This window comes from Myotis nattereri (assembly GCF_964212035.1).
Source record: "Myotis nattereri genome assembly, chromosome: 2".
Classification (NCBI taxonomy): domain Eukaryota; kingdom Metazoa; phylum Chordata; class Mammalia; order Chiroptera; family Vespertilionidae; genus Myotis; species Myotis nattereri.
Window position 1 is genome coordinate 56,969,189 of NC_138076.1, and position 12,674 is coordinate 56,981,862.

A 12,674-nucleotide genomic window follows, 5' to 3' on the forward strand; every position below is an offset into this window, starting at 1 on the left:
TGATGAAGGGGTAAACAACATGTGGTATACCCATACTAGAATATAGCATACATAAAACTCTAAAAATGTTATGCTAAGTGAAAGAAGCCAGTCACAAAAGACCAGATATTATGACTGAAATGTCCCCCTGCCCATAGGCATATCCCTGTATCCCTGGAGGCCTATTAGATAGAAGGGCTAGGGCTAGGGCTAGGGCGGGAGGAGAGGAGCGACTGTTAATGGGTATGAGTTTCTTTCTTTAATATTTTGCAGAGAGGAAGGGAGAGGGACAGAAAGTCAGAAACATCAATCAGCTGCCTCCTGCACACCCCCTACTGGGGATTGGCCCGCCACCAAGGTACATGCCCTTGACTGGATTCGAACCTGGGACCCTCCATTCCGCAGGCCACAGCTCTATCCACCCAGCCCAACCAGTCAGGGCGGTATGGGTTTCTTTAGAGTCCTACAATTGGCTCCTCTCTGAGGGGGCGTGGCTAGGCCGTGGGGGCGTGGCTGGACTCGAGGGCGGATTGAGCCGGTTGAAAGCCCCGGCTGTGGTGGCAGTTACAGGTGGAGACATGGAGGAGTGCGCTGGCCTCTGTGGCCTGGGCTCTTCGCGGGGACATCGGTGTCTTCAGAAGCGCCAGCGCCCAGCTGAGACGGCAGAGGCCGACGCCAAGCGGTGTCGCCAGGAGCGCCAGCGCCCGGCTGAGATGGCAGCGGCCCCCAGCAAGCCGTCCCCGGCAGAAAAGCACGTCGAGGTGGACGAGGCCGCGCGGCGCTGCGCGGGGAGGGTAGGAATCGCGAGCCCCGCGCCGCCCCCGCCCCCGTCGCTGCAGGACCTGCCGGTGGAGATCCTGGTGGAGATCTTCGCCTCGCTCCCCGGCACCGACCTGCGCAGCCTGGCCCAGGCCTGCACCACATTCCAGCACATCCTGCGCACCGACAGCATCTGGCGTCGGCGCTGCCGCGAGGAGTTTGGCCTTCCTGGAAACCTGCAGGACCCGGAGCGGACCGGGGTGTCCTATCGAGAAGTCTATGCGAAGCTGTTCCCACACAGACACATTCTGGGGTTGTGGCAGCTCAACTACAGCGTTAGAATACTGCTGAATGTCGTGGCGGACGGCTTCTGCATCACTGCCTGGCCCTACAGGCCTCCCCTGGACACCCCTGTGCGGGGCCCAGTCCATACCAAGCCCTGGTTCCGAATTCGCCTGGCGGAGCGGCACTCGGCCGCGCTGGAGTGCATGGCAGGCCTCCTCGGCAGGCCCCACAGCGGCCGCATGCAGGTTCAGGGGGACAGGCTCACCATCCAGTGCAAGAGGACCGACCACCGAACGGGGTCGCCAGCGCGGCCCAGGGGAGAACGGGGGCGGGTGCAGGCGGACGGCCAGCGGCACGACTGCCTGACCTACCGCCGCCTCTACCTCCCGCCGCGCCGCCCGGGCGACCTCATCAGGCCAGGCCTCTTCCACCGCAAATACAACGCCCTCGGCCCCACCACCCTCATGCTCAGCTTCCACGGGAAGTACGCCAGGGTCACGAGGCTCATGGGCATCGGCACCAAGGCGCTGGAGATCCACCTCGGGCGCCGCATCCCGCTGCCCGAGGGCGAGTTCTTCCGCAGCTTCGACGAGCTCTCCCGCGGGGTCCGCGAGATGGACGAGCAGGTGACCCGGGAGCAGCAGCAGCAGCAGCAGCAGCAGCAGCAGCAGCAAGAAGACGCGACCGAGGACAGCCAGGGCCATGGCTGGCAGAGCCCTGCCCAGCCCAGCGCCGGGGAGTCCGGGGCCGCCGCTTGGGAGGAGCAGCCTGTGCGGTTTGTGCTGCCTGCGGGCGTGCGCTCCAGCGACCAGAACTACCCCCGAACCTGCAGGATGTGTTTCTACGGCCTGGACATTGAGTCCTTCGCCCACCCCAGGCACTGCTGCCCCGGAGTCTTCATCCTGTTCGATGAGGACCACTTCGGGTTCATCTGGCTGGAGGAGAAATACTTCTTCTGGTACGGCAGAGTCCACGACACCTTCCAGAATGCGGAGGCGCCATCCCCGCAGGCCTTCCTGGAGATGCTCAAGGACATTGTCTAGTTTGGTGTTTTAATCTGAATAATTCTTTACTGGCAGTTTTTTTCAATCGTTTTTCTTCATTTATAAATCTTAAGTGGTTTCCCATTGCTTATAAAATTAAAACAAAATCTCTTCTTTTATTTTAAAATATATTTTTACTGATTTCAGAGAGGAAGAGAGAGGGATAGAGAGATAGATACATGATTTAGGAGAGAGAATCATTGATTGCTGCCTCTTGCATGCCCCACCCTGGGGATCGAGCCACAACCCAAGCATGTGCCCCTACTGGGAATTGAACCGTTATCTTTTGGTTCATAGGTCCACACTCACCCATGGAGCCACACTGGCTGAGCTGGGCTTTCTTTATCCTTCTTTTTCTAGTACCTTTAAGTGTAAAGTTAGATTTTTTTTCATGTTTCTTCAGGTAGGCCTGTAATGCAATGAATTTCCCTCTTTGGACTGCTTTCATTGCATCCCATAGATTTGGGGTTGTTGTGCTCTCATTTGCATTCATTTCCAGATATTTTCTGATTTCATCATTGATGTCATTGTTAACCCATTCGTTGTTTAGCTTCCATGTATTTCTGTGTTTTTCAGTTTTTTCTTATGATTTCCAGTGTCATACCATTATGATCAGAGAAGGTGTCTGATATGATTTCAATCTTCCTGAATTTGTATAGACTTGTTTTGTGTCCTAACATGTGGGCTATCTTTGACATTGTTTCATGTGCACTTGAGAAGAATGTATATTCTGTCCTTTTGGGGTGAAATGTTCTGTAAATATCAGTTAGATCCGTCTGATCTAGTGTATCATTTAAGGCCTCTGTTTCCTTGTTGATTTTTTTTTTTTTTTTGTCTGGAAGATCTATCCAGTGATGTCACTGGGGTGTGAAAGTCCCCTAACGTGACTGTGTTACTGTTAATCTCTCCCTTAAAGTCCATCAAGGGTTTTTAAAAATATATTTGGGTGCTCCTATATTGGGTGCACACATGTTTACAAGGGTTATGTTTTCTTGTGAAATCATTCCCTTTAGTATTATGTAGAGGCCTTCTTTGTTTCTTGTTATGGTCTTTGTTTTGAAGTCTTTCACCTTTCTTGTATTGGTCTGGCAAGCTGTTTATTTCACCTTCCATTTTAAATGATAGCGTCGCTGGATACAATAGTCTTAGATACAGTAATCTTAGATACAGTACTCTTGCTTTTCATTACTCTGAGTACCTCATGCGGTGCCCTTCTGGCCTGAAGTATCTCTATTGAGAAGTCAGCTGACGTTCTAATGGGAAAAACAAAATCTTTTCTGAACATCTGTATTGAAGTATAATTAACTTCTTATATAAACTACTGTTGATTTATCTATTAAATCAGTTGCTGAACATTTGTGTGGTTTTCACTTTTTGGCTTTTATGAATAACTCGGGGCCCGGTGCACGAAATTCGTGCACTGTGTGTGTGTGTGGTGGGGGGGCGGGTGGGGGTGGGGGGGGGGAGTGTCCCTCAGCCCAGCCTGCCCCCTCTCACATACTGGGAGCCCTCAGGCGTTGACCCTCATCACCCTCCGATCGCCTGATCGGCCCCTTGCTCAGGCCTGACGCCTCCGCCAGAGGTGTCAGGCTTGGACAGGGAACCCCCATCTCCCCCCGATCACTGGCCCTGGCCCCGGCCCAGGCCTGATGCCTCGGCCAGAGGAGTTGACCCTCATCACCCTCCGATCACCAATCACCGGATCGGCCCCTTGACCAGGCCTGAGGCCTCCGGCAGAGGTGTCAGGCCTGGGCAGGAGACCCCCAGCTCCCCGCGATCTCCCGCTCTGCCCCTGCCCAGGCCTAATGCCTCTGGCCAAGGCGTCCGGCCGGGGCAGCGGGGACCTGCAGCTGCAGCGGCCCCGCGATCGTGGGCTTCGCTTTAGGCCCAGGCAAGGGACCCCTAGCTCCCGGAACTGCCAGCTTCGACCGTGCCCAGCTCCCATCGCTGGCTCCACCCCTACTTCCTGCTATCACTGGCCAGGGCGGCAAAGGCACCTGATTCTCTCCGATCATGGCTGGGGGGCAGGGCAAAGGCGGCCCCAGGCCCCAGGGCCGCCTTTGCCCTGGCCCCCAGCTCTTAGCTCCCCCCTGGGTTTCTGATCACTGTCCGTGGCAGGGGGCTTCTTCCTGCTTTCCCTTTCGCCTCCCTGCATGGTGCCTACATATGCAAATTAGCCGCCATCTTGTTGGCAGTTAACTGCCAATCTTAGTTGGCAGTTAACTGCCAATCTTAGTTGGCGGTTAACTGCCAATCTTAGTTGGCGGTTAACTGCCAATCTTAGTTGGCGGTTAACTGCCAATCTTAGTTGGCGGTTAGTTTGCATATAGCCCTGATTAGCCAATGAAAAGGGTAGCGCCGTATGCCAATTACCATTTTTCTCTTTAATTACTGTAGATTTTAAATATTTATTTTATTGATGTTTTACAGAGAGGAAGGGAGATGGATAGAGAGCCAGAAACATCAATCAGCTGCCTCCTGCACACCCCCTGCTGGGGATGTGCCGGCAACCGAGGTACATGCCCTTGACCCGAATCGAACCTGGGACCCTTCAGTCTGCAGGCCGACGCTCTAGCCACTGAGCCAAACCGGTTAGGGCAATATTTTTTTAAAAAAAGCATTCATGAGAATGTTTAAAAATTGGACCTCTCGTACAATGCTGGTGGAAATGTAAAATAGCGGGGCCACGTTGGAAAACGTTTTTGGCAGTTCCTCAATATGCTAAGCATAGAGTTCCCAGATGACCCGGAAGTTCCACTTCTAGTTACATACCCAAAAGAAACGGAAACATGTTCACACAAAAAAACGTGTACACAATGTTCATAGCCGCGTTACTCATACGAGCCTCAAACCGTAAACAGCCCAAATACTCATCAACTGATGAAGGGGTAAACAACATGTGGTATACCCATACTAGAATATAGCATACATAAAACTCTAAAAATGTTATGCTAAGTGAAAGAAGCCAGTCACAAAAGACCAGATATTATGACTGAAATGTCCCCCTGCCCATAGGCATATCCCTGTATCCCTGGAGGCCTATTAGATAGAAGGGCTAGGGCTAGGGCTAGGGCGGGAGGAGAGGAGCGACTGTTAATGGGTATGAGTTTCTTTCTTTAATATTTTGCAGAGAGGAAGGGAGAGGGACAGAAAGTCAGAAACATCAATCAGCTGCCTCCTGCACACCCCCTACTGGGGATTGGCCCGCCACCAAGGTACATGCCCTTGACTGGATTCGAACCTGGGACCCTCCATTCCGCAGGCCACAGCTCTATCCACCCAGCCCAACCAGTCAGGGCGGTATGGGTTTCTTTAGAGTCCTACAATTGGCTCCTCTCTGAGGGGGCGTGGCTAGGCCGTGGGGGCGTGGCTGGACTCGAGGGCGGATTGAGCCGGTTGAAAGCCCCGGCTGTGGTGGCAGTTACAGGTGGAGACATGGAGGAGTGCGCTGGCCTCTGTGGCCTGGGCTCTTCGCGGGGACATCGGTGTCTTCAGAAGCGCCAGCGCCCAGCTGAGACGGCAGAGGCCGACGCCAAGCGGTGTCGCCAGGAGCGCCAGCGCCCGGCTGAGATGGCAGCGGCCCCCAGCAAGCCGTCCCCGGCAGAAAAGCACGTCGAGGTGGACGAGGCCGCGCGGCGCTGCGCGGGGAGGGTAGGAATCGCGAGCCCCGCGCCGCCCCCGCCCCCGTCGCTGCAGGACCTGCCGGTGGAGATCCTGGTGGAGATCTTCGCCTCGCTCCCCGGCACCGACCTGCGCAGCCTGGCCCAGGCCTGCACCACATTCCAGCACATCCTGCGCACCGACAGCATCTGGCGTCGGCGCTGCCGCGAGGAGTTTGGCCTTCCTGGAAACCTGCAGGACCCGGAGCGGACCGGGGTGTCCTATCGAGAAGTCTATGCGAAGCTGTTCCCACACAGACACATTCTGGGGTTGTGGCAGCTCAACTACAGCGTTAGAATACTGCTGAATGTCGTGGCGGACGGCTTCTGCATCACTGCCTGGCCCTACAGGCCTCCCCTGGACACCCCTGTGCGGGGCCCAGTCCATACCAAGCCCTGGTTCCGAATTCGCCTGGCGGAGCGGCACTCGGCCGCGCTGGAGTGCATGGCAGGCCTCCTCGGCAGGCCCCACAGCGGCCGCATGCAGGTTCAGGGGGACAGGCTCACCATCCAGTGCAAGAGGACCGACCACCGAACGGGGTCGCCAGCGCGGCCCAGGGGAGAACGGGGGCGGGTGCAGGCGGACGGCCAGCGGCACGACTGCCTGACCTACCGCCGCCTCTACCTCCCGCCGCGCCGCCCGGGCGACCTCATCAGGCCAGGCCTCTTCCACCGCAAATACAACGCCCTCGGCCCCACCACCCTCATGCTCAGCTTCCACGGGAAGTACGCCAGGGTCACGAGGCTCATGGGCATCGGCACCAAGGCGCTGGAGATCCACCTCGGGCGCCGCATCCCGCTGCCCGAGGGCGAGTTCTTCCGCAGCTTCGACGAGCTCTCCCGCGGGGTCCGCGAGATGGACGAGCAGGTGACCCGGGAGCAGCAGCAGCAGCAGCAGCAGCAGCAGCAGCAGCAAGAAGACGCGACCGAGGACAGCCAGGGCCATGGCTGGCAGAGCCCTGCCCAGCCCAGCGCCGGGGAGTCCGGGGCCGCCGCTTGGGAGGAGCAGCCTGTGCGGTTTGTGCTGCCTGCGGGCGTGCGCTCCAGCGACCAGAACTACCCCCGAACCTGCAGGATGTGTTTCTACGGCCTGGACATTGAGTCCTTCGCCCACCCCAGGCACTGCTGCCCCGGAGTCTTCATCCTGTTCGATGAGGACCACTTCGGGTTCATCTGGCTGGAGGAGAAATACTTCTTCTGGTACGGCAGAGTCCACGACACCTTCCAGAATGCGGAGGCGCCATCCCCGCAGGCCTTCCTGGAGATGCTCAAGGACATTGTCTAGTTTGGTGTTTTAATCTGAATAATTCTTTACTGGCAGTTTTTTTCAATCGTTTTTCTTCATTTATAAATCTTAAGTGGTTTCCCATTGCTTATAAAATTAAAACAAAATCTCTTCTTTTATTTTAAAATATATTTTTACTGATTTCAGAGAGGAAGAGAGACGGATAGAGAGATAGATACATGATTTAGGAGAGAGAATCATTGATTGCTGCCTCTTGCATGCCCCACCCTGGGGATCGAGCCACAACCCAAGCATGTGCCCCTACTGGGAATTGAACCGTTATCTTTTGGTTCATAGGTCCACACTCACCCATGGAGCCACACTGGCTGAGCTGGGCTTTCTTTATCCTTCTTTTTCTAGTACCTTTAAGTGTAAAGTTAGATTTTTTTTCATGTTTCTTCAGGTAGGCCTGTAATGCAATGAATTTCCCTCTTTGGACTGCTTTCATTGCATCCCATAGATTTGGGGTTGTTGTGCTCTCATTTGCATTCATTTCCAGATATTTTCTGATTTCATCATTGATGTCATTGTTAACCCATTCGTTGTTTAGCTTCCATGTATTTCTGTGTTTTTCAGTTTTTTCTTATGATTTCCAGTGTCATACCATTATGATCAGAGAAGGTGTCTGATATGATTTCAATCTTCCTGAATTTGTATAGACTTGTTTTGTGTCCTAACATGTGGGCTATCTTTGACATTGTTTCATGTGCACTTGAGAAGAATGTATATTCTGTCCTTTTGGGGTGAAATGTTCTGTAAATATCAGTTAGATCCGTCTGATCTAGTGTATCATTTAAGGCCTCTGTTTCCTTGTTGATTTTTTTTTTTTTTTTGTCTGGAAGATCTATCCAGTGATGTCACTGGGGTGTGAAAGTCCCCTAACGTGACTGTGTTACTGTTAATCTCTCCCTTAAAGTCCATCAAGGGTTTTTAAAAATATATTTGGGTGCTCCTATATTGGGTGCACACATGTTTACAAGGGTTATGTTTTCTTGTGAAATCATTCCCTTTAGTATTATGTAGAGGCCTTCTTTGTTTCTTGTTATGGTCTTTGTTTTGAAGTCTTTCACCTTTCTTGTATTGGTCTGGCAAGCTGTTTATTTCACCTTCCATTTTAAATGATAGCGTCGCTGGATACAATAGTCTTAGATACAGTAATCTTAGATACAGTACTCTTGCTTTTCATTACTCTGAGTACCTCATGCGGTGCCCTTCTGGCCTGAAGTATCTCTATTGAGAAGTCAGCTGACGTTCTAATGGGAAAAACAAAATCTTTTCTGAACATCTGTATTGAAGTATAATTAACTTCTTATATAAACTACTGTTGATTTATCTATTAAATCAGTTGCTGAACATTTGTGTGGTTTTCACTTTTTGGCTTTTATGAATAACTCGGGGCCCGGTGCACGAAATTCGTGCACTGTGTGTGTGTGTGGTGGGGGGGCGGGTGGGGGTGGGGGGGGGGAGTGTCCCTCAGCCCAGCCTGCCCCCTCTCACATACTGGGAGCCCTCAGGCGTTGACCCTCATCACCCTCCGATCGCCTGATCGGCCCCTTGCTCAGGCCTGACGCCTCCGCCAGAGGTGTCAGGCTTGGACAGGGAACCCCCATCTCCCCCCGATCACTGGCCCTGGCCCCGGCCCAGGCCTGATGCCTCGGCCAGAGGAGTTGACCCTCATCACCCTCCGATCACCAATCACCGGATCGGCCCCTTGACCAGGCCTGAGGCCTCCGGCAGAGGTGTCAGGCCTGGGCAGGAGACCCCCAGCTCCCCGCGATCTCCCGCTCTGCCCCTGCCCAGGCCTAATGCCTCTGGCCAAGGCGTCCGGCCGGGGCAGCGGGGACCTGCAGCTGCAGCGGCCCCGCGATCGTGGGCTTCGCTTTAGGCCCAGGCAAGGGACCCCTAGCTCCCGGAACTGCCAGCTTCGACCGTGCCCAGCTCCCATCGCTGGCTCCACCCCTACTTCCTGCTATCACTGGCCAGGGCGGCAAAGGCACCTGATTCTCTCCGATCATGGCTGGGGGGCAGGGCAAAGGCGGCCCCAGGCCCCAGGGCCGCCTTTGCCCTGGCCCCCAGCTCTTAGCTCCCCCCTGGGTTTCTGATCACTGTCCGTGGCAGGGGGCTTCTTCCTGCTTTCCCTTTCGCCTCCCTGCATGGTGCCTACATATGCAAATTAGCCGCCATCTTGTTGGCAGTTAACTGCCAATCTTAGTTGGCAGTTAACTGCCAATCTTAGTTGGCGGTTAACTGCCAATCTTAGTTGGCGGTTAACTGCCAATCTTAGTTGGCGGTTAACTGCCAATCTTAGTTGGCGGTTAGTTTGCATATAGCCCTGATTAGCCAATGAAAAGGGTAGCGCCGTATGCCAATTACCATTTTTCTCTTTAATTACTGTAGATTTTAAATATTTATTTTATTGATGTTTTACAGAGAGGAAGGGAGATGGATAGAGAGCCAGAAACATCAATCAGCTGCCTCCTGCACACCCCCTGCTGGGGATGTGCCGGCAACCGAGGTACATGCCCTTGACCCGAATCGAACCTGGGACCCTTCAGTCTGCAGGCCGACGCTCTAGCCACTGAGCCAAACCGGTTAGGGCAATATTTTTTTAAAAAAAGCATTCATGAGAATGTTTAAAAATTGGACCTCTCGTACAATGCTGGTGGAAATGTAAAATAGCGGGGCCACGTTGGAAAACGTTTTTGGCAGTTCCTCAATATGCTAAGCATAGAGTTCCCAGATGACCCGGAAGTTCCACTTCTAGTTACATACCCAAAAGAAACGGAAACATGTTCACACAAAAAAACGTGTACACAATGTTCATAGCCGCGTTACTCATACGAGCCTCAAACCGTAAACAGCCCAAATACTCATCAACTGATGAAGGGGTAAACAACATGTGGTATACCCATACTAGAATATAGCATACATAAAACTCTAAAAATGTTATGCTAAGTGAAAGAAGCCAGTCACAAAAGACCAGATATTATGACTGAAATGTCCCCCTGCCCATAGGCATATCCCTGTATCCCTGGAGGCCTATTAGATAGAAGGGCTAGGGCTAGGGCTAGGGCGGGAGGAGAGGAGCGACTGTTAATGGGTATGAGTTTCTTTCTTTAATATTTTGCAGAGAGGAAGGGAGAGGGACAGAAAGTCAGAAACATCAATCAGCTGCCTCCTGCACACCCCCTACTGGGGATTGGCCCGCCACCAAGGTACATGCCCTTGACTGGATTCGAACCTGGGACCCTCCATTCCGCAGGCCACAGCTCTATCCACCCAGCCCAACCAGTCAGGGCGGTATGGGTTTCTTTAGAGTCCTACAATTGGCTCCTCTCTGAGGGGGCGTGGCTAGGCCGTGGGGGCGTGGCTGGACTCGAGGGCGGATTGAGCCGGTTGAAAGCCCCGGCTGTGGTGGCAGTTACAGGTGGAGACATGGAGGAGTGCGCTGGCCTCTGTGGCCTGGGCTCTTCGCGGGGACATCGGTGTCTTCAGAAGCGCCAGCGCCCAGCTGAGACGGCAGAGGCCGACTCCAAGCGGTGTCGCCAGGAGCGCCAGCGCCCAGCTGAGATGGCAGCGGCCCCCAGCAAGCCGTCCCCGGCAGAAAAGCACGTCGAGGTGGACGAGGCCGCGCGGCGCTGCGCGGGGAGGGTAGGAATCGCGAGCCCCGCGCCGCCCCCGCCCCCGTCGCTGCAGGACCTGCCGGTGGAGATCCTGGTGGAGATCTTCGCCTCGCTCCCCGGCACCGACCTGCGCAGCCTGGCCCAGGCCTGCACCACATTCCAGCACATCCTGCGCACCGACAGCATCTGGCGTCGGCGCTGCCGCGAGGAGTTTGGCCTTCCTGGAAACCTGCAGGACCCGGAGCGGACCGGGGTGTCCTATCGAGAAGTCTATGCGAAGCTGTTCCCACACAGACACATTCTGGGGTTGTGGCAGCTCAACTACAGCGTTAGAATACTGCTGAATGTCGTGGCGGACGGCTTCTGCATCACTGCCTGGCCCTACAGGCCTCCCCTGGACACCCCTGTGCGGGGCCCAGTCCATACCAAGCCCTGGTTCCGAATTCGCCTGGCGGAGCGGCACTCGGCCGCGCTGGAGTGCATGGCAGGCCTCCTCGGCAGGCCCCACAGCGGCCGCATGCAGGTTCAGGGGGACAGGCTCACCATCCAGTGCAAGAGGACCGACCACCGAACGGGGTCGCCAGCGCGGCCCAGGGGAGAACGGGGGCGGGTGCAGGCGGACGGCCAGCGGCACGACTGCCTGACCTACCGCCGCCTCTACCTCCCGCCGCGCCGCCCGGGCGACCTCATCAGGCCAGGCCTCTTCCACCGCAAATACAACGCCCTGGGCCCCACCACCCTCATGCTCAGCTTCCACGGGAAGTACGCCAGGGTCACGAGGCTCATGGGCATCGGCACCAAGGCGCTGGAGATCCACCTCGGGCGCCGCATCCCGCTGCCCGAGGGCGAGTTCTTCCGCAGCTTCGACGAGCTCTCCCGCGGGGTCCGCGAGATGGACGAGCAGGTGACCCGGGAGCAGCAGCAGCAGCAGCAGCAGCAGCAGCAGCAGCAGCAAGAAGACGCGACCGAGGACAGCCAGGGCCATGGCTGGCAGAGCCCTGCCCAGCCCAGCGCCGGGGAGTCCGGGGCCGCCGCTTGGGAGGAGCAGCCTGTGCGGTTTGTGCTGCCTGCGGGCGTGCGCTCCAGCGACCAGAACTACCCCCGAACCTGCAGGATGTGTTTCTACGGCCTGGACATTGAGTCCTTCGCCCACCCCAGGCACTGCTGCCCCGGAGTCTTCATCCTGTTCGATGAGGACCACTTCGGGTTCATCTGGCTGGAGGAGAAATACTTCTTCTGGTACGGCAGAGTCCACGACACCTTCCAGAATGCGGAGGCGCCATCCCCGCAGGCCTTCCTGGAGATGCTCAAGGACATTGTCTAGTTTGGTGTTTTAATCTGAATAATTCTTTACTGGCAGTTTTTTTCAATCGTTTTTCTTCATTTATAAATCTTAAGTGGTTTCCCATTGCTTATAAAATTAAAACAAAATCTCTTCTTTTATTTTAAAATATATTTTTACTGATTTCAGAGAGGAAGAGAGAGGGATAGAGAGATAGATACATGATTTAGGAGAGAGAATCATTGATTGCTGCCTCTTGCATGCCCCACCCTGGGGATCGAGCCACAACCCAAGCATGTGCCCCTACTGGGAATTGAACCGTTATCTTTTGGTTCATAGGTCCACACTCACCCATGGAGCCACACTGGCTGAGCTGGGCTTTCTTTATCCTTCTTTTTCTAGTACCTTTAAGTGTAAAGTTAGATTTTTTTTCATGTTTCTTCAGGTAGGCCTGTAATGCAATGAATTTCCCTCTTTGGACTGCTTTCATTGCATCCCATAGATTTGGGGTTGTTGTGCTCTCATTTGCATTCATTTCCAGATATTTTCTGATTTCATCATTGATGTCATTGTTAACCCATTCGTTGTTTAGCTTCCATGTATTTCTGTGTTTTTCAGTTTTTTCTTATGATTTCCAGTGTCATACCATTATGATCAGAGAAGGTGTCTGATATGATTTCAATCTTCCTGAATTTGTATAGACTTGTTTTGTGTCCTAACATGTGGGCTATCTTTGACATTGTTTCATGTGCACTTGAG

The 12,674-nt window shown here is 54.3% G+C and overlaps 3 protein-coding genes across 3 annotated transcripts; all 3 read left to right on the plus strand.

Annotated features, from left to right (window-relative positions):
• Window positions 1-557: 557 nt before the first annotated feature.
• LOC308513708 (F-box only protein 31-like) lies at window positions 558-2,066 on the plus strand (the record flags this gene model as incomplete). Its single annotated transcript, XM_081083876.1, has 4 exons — window positions 558-773; window positions 891-1,321; window positions 1,439-1,649; window positions 1,737-2,066. 4 exons carry the CDS (start codon window positions 558-560, stop codon window positions 2,064-2,066), a joined length of 1,188 nt encoding a protein of 395 aa, XP_080940002.1.
• A 3,435-nt stretch (window positions 2,067-5,501) lies between these two features.
• LOC308513710 (F-box only protein 31-like) lies at window positions 5,502-7,010 on the plus strand (the record flags this gene model as incomplete). The annotated part of the gene is made up of 4 exons (XM_081083878.1): window positions 5,502-5,717; window positions 5,835-6,265; window positions 6,383-6,593; window positions 6,681-7,010. The coding sequence occupies 4 exons, from the start codon at window positions 5,502-5,504 to the stop codon at window positions 7,008-7,010; spliced, it is 1,188 nt and encodes a 395-aa protein (XP_080940004.1).
• Window positions 7,011-10,445: 3,435 nt separating this feature from the next.
• Window positions 10,446-11,957, plus strand: LOC308513711 (F-box only protein 31-like; the record flags this gene model as incomplete). The annotated part of the gene is made up of 4 exons (XM_081083879.1): window positions 10,446-10,661; window positions 10,779-11,209; window positions 11,327-11,537; window positions 11,628-11,957. 4 exons carry the CDS (start codon window positions 10,446-10,448, stop codon window positions 11,955-11,957), a joined length of 1,188 nt encoding a protein of 395 aa, XP_080940005.1.
• Between the last annotated feature and the right edge of the window lie 717 nt (window positions 11,958-12,674).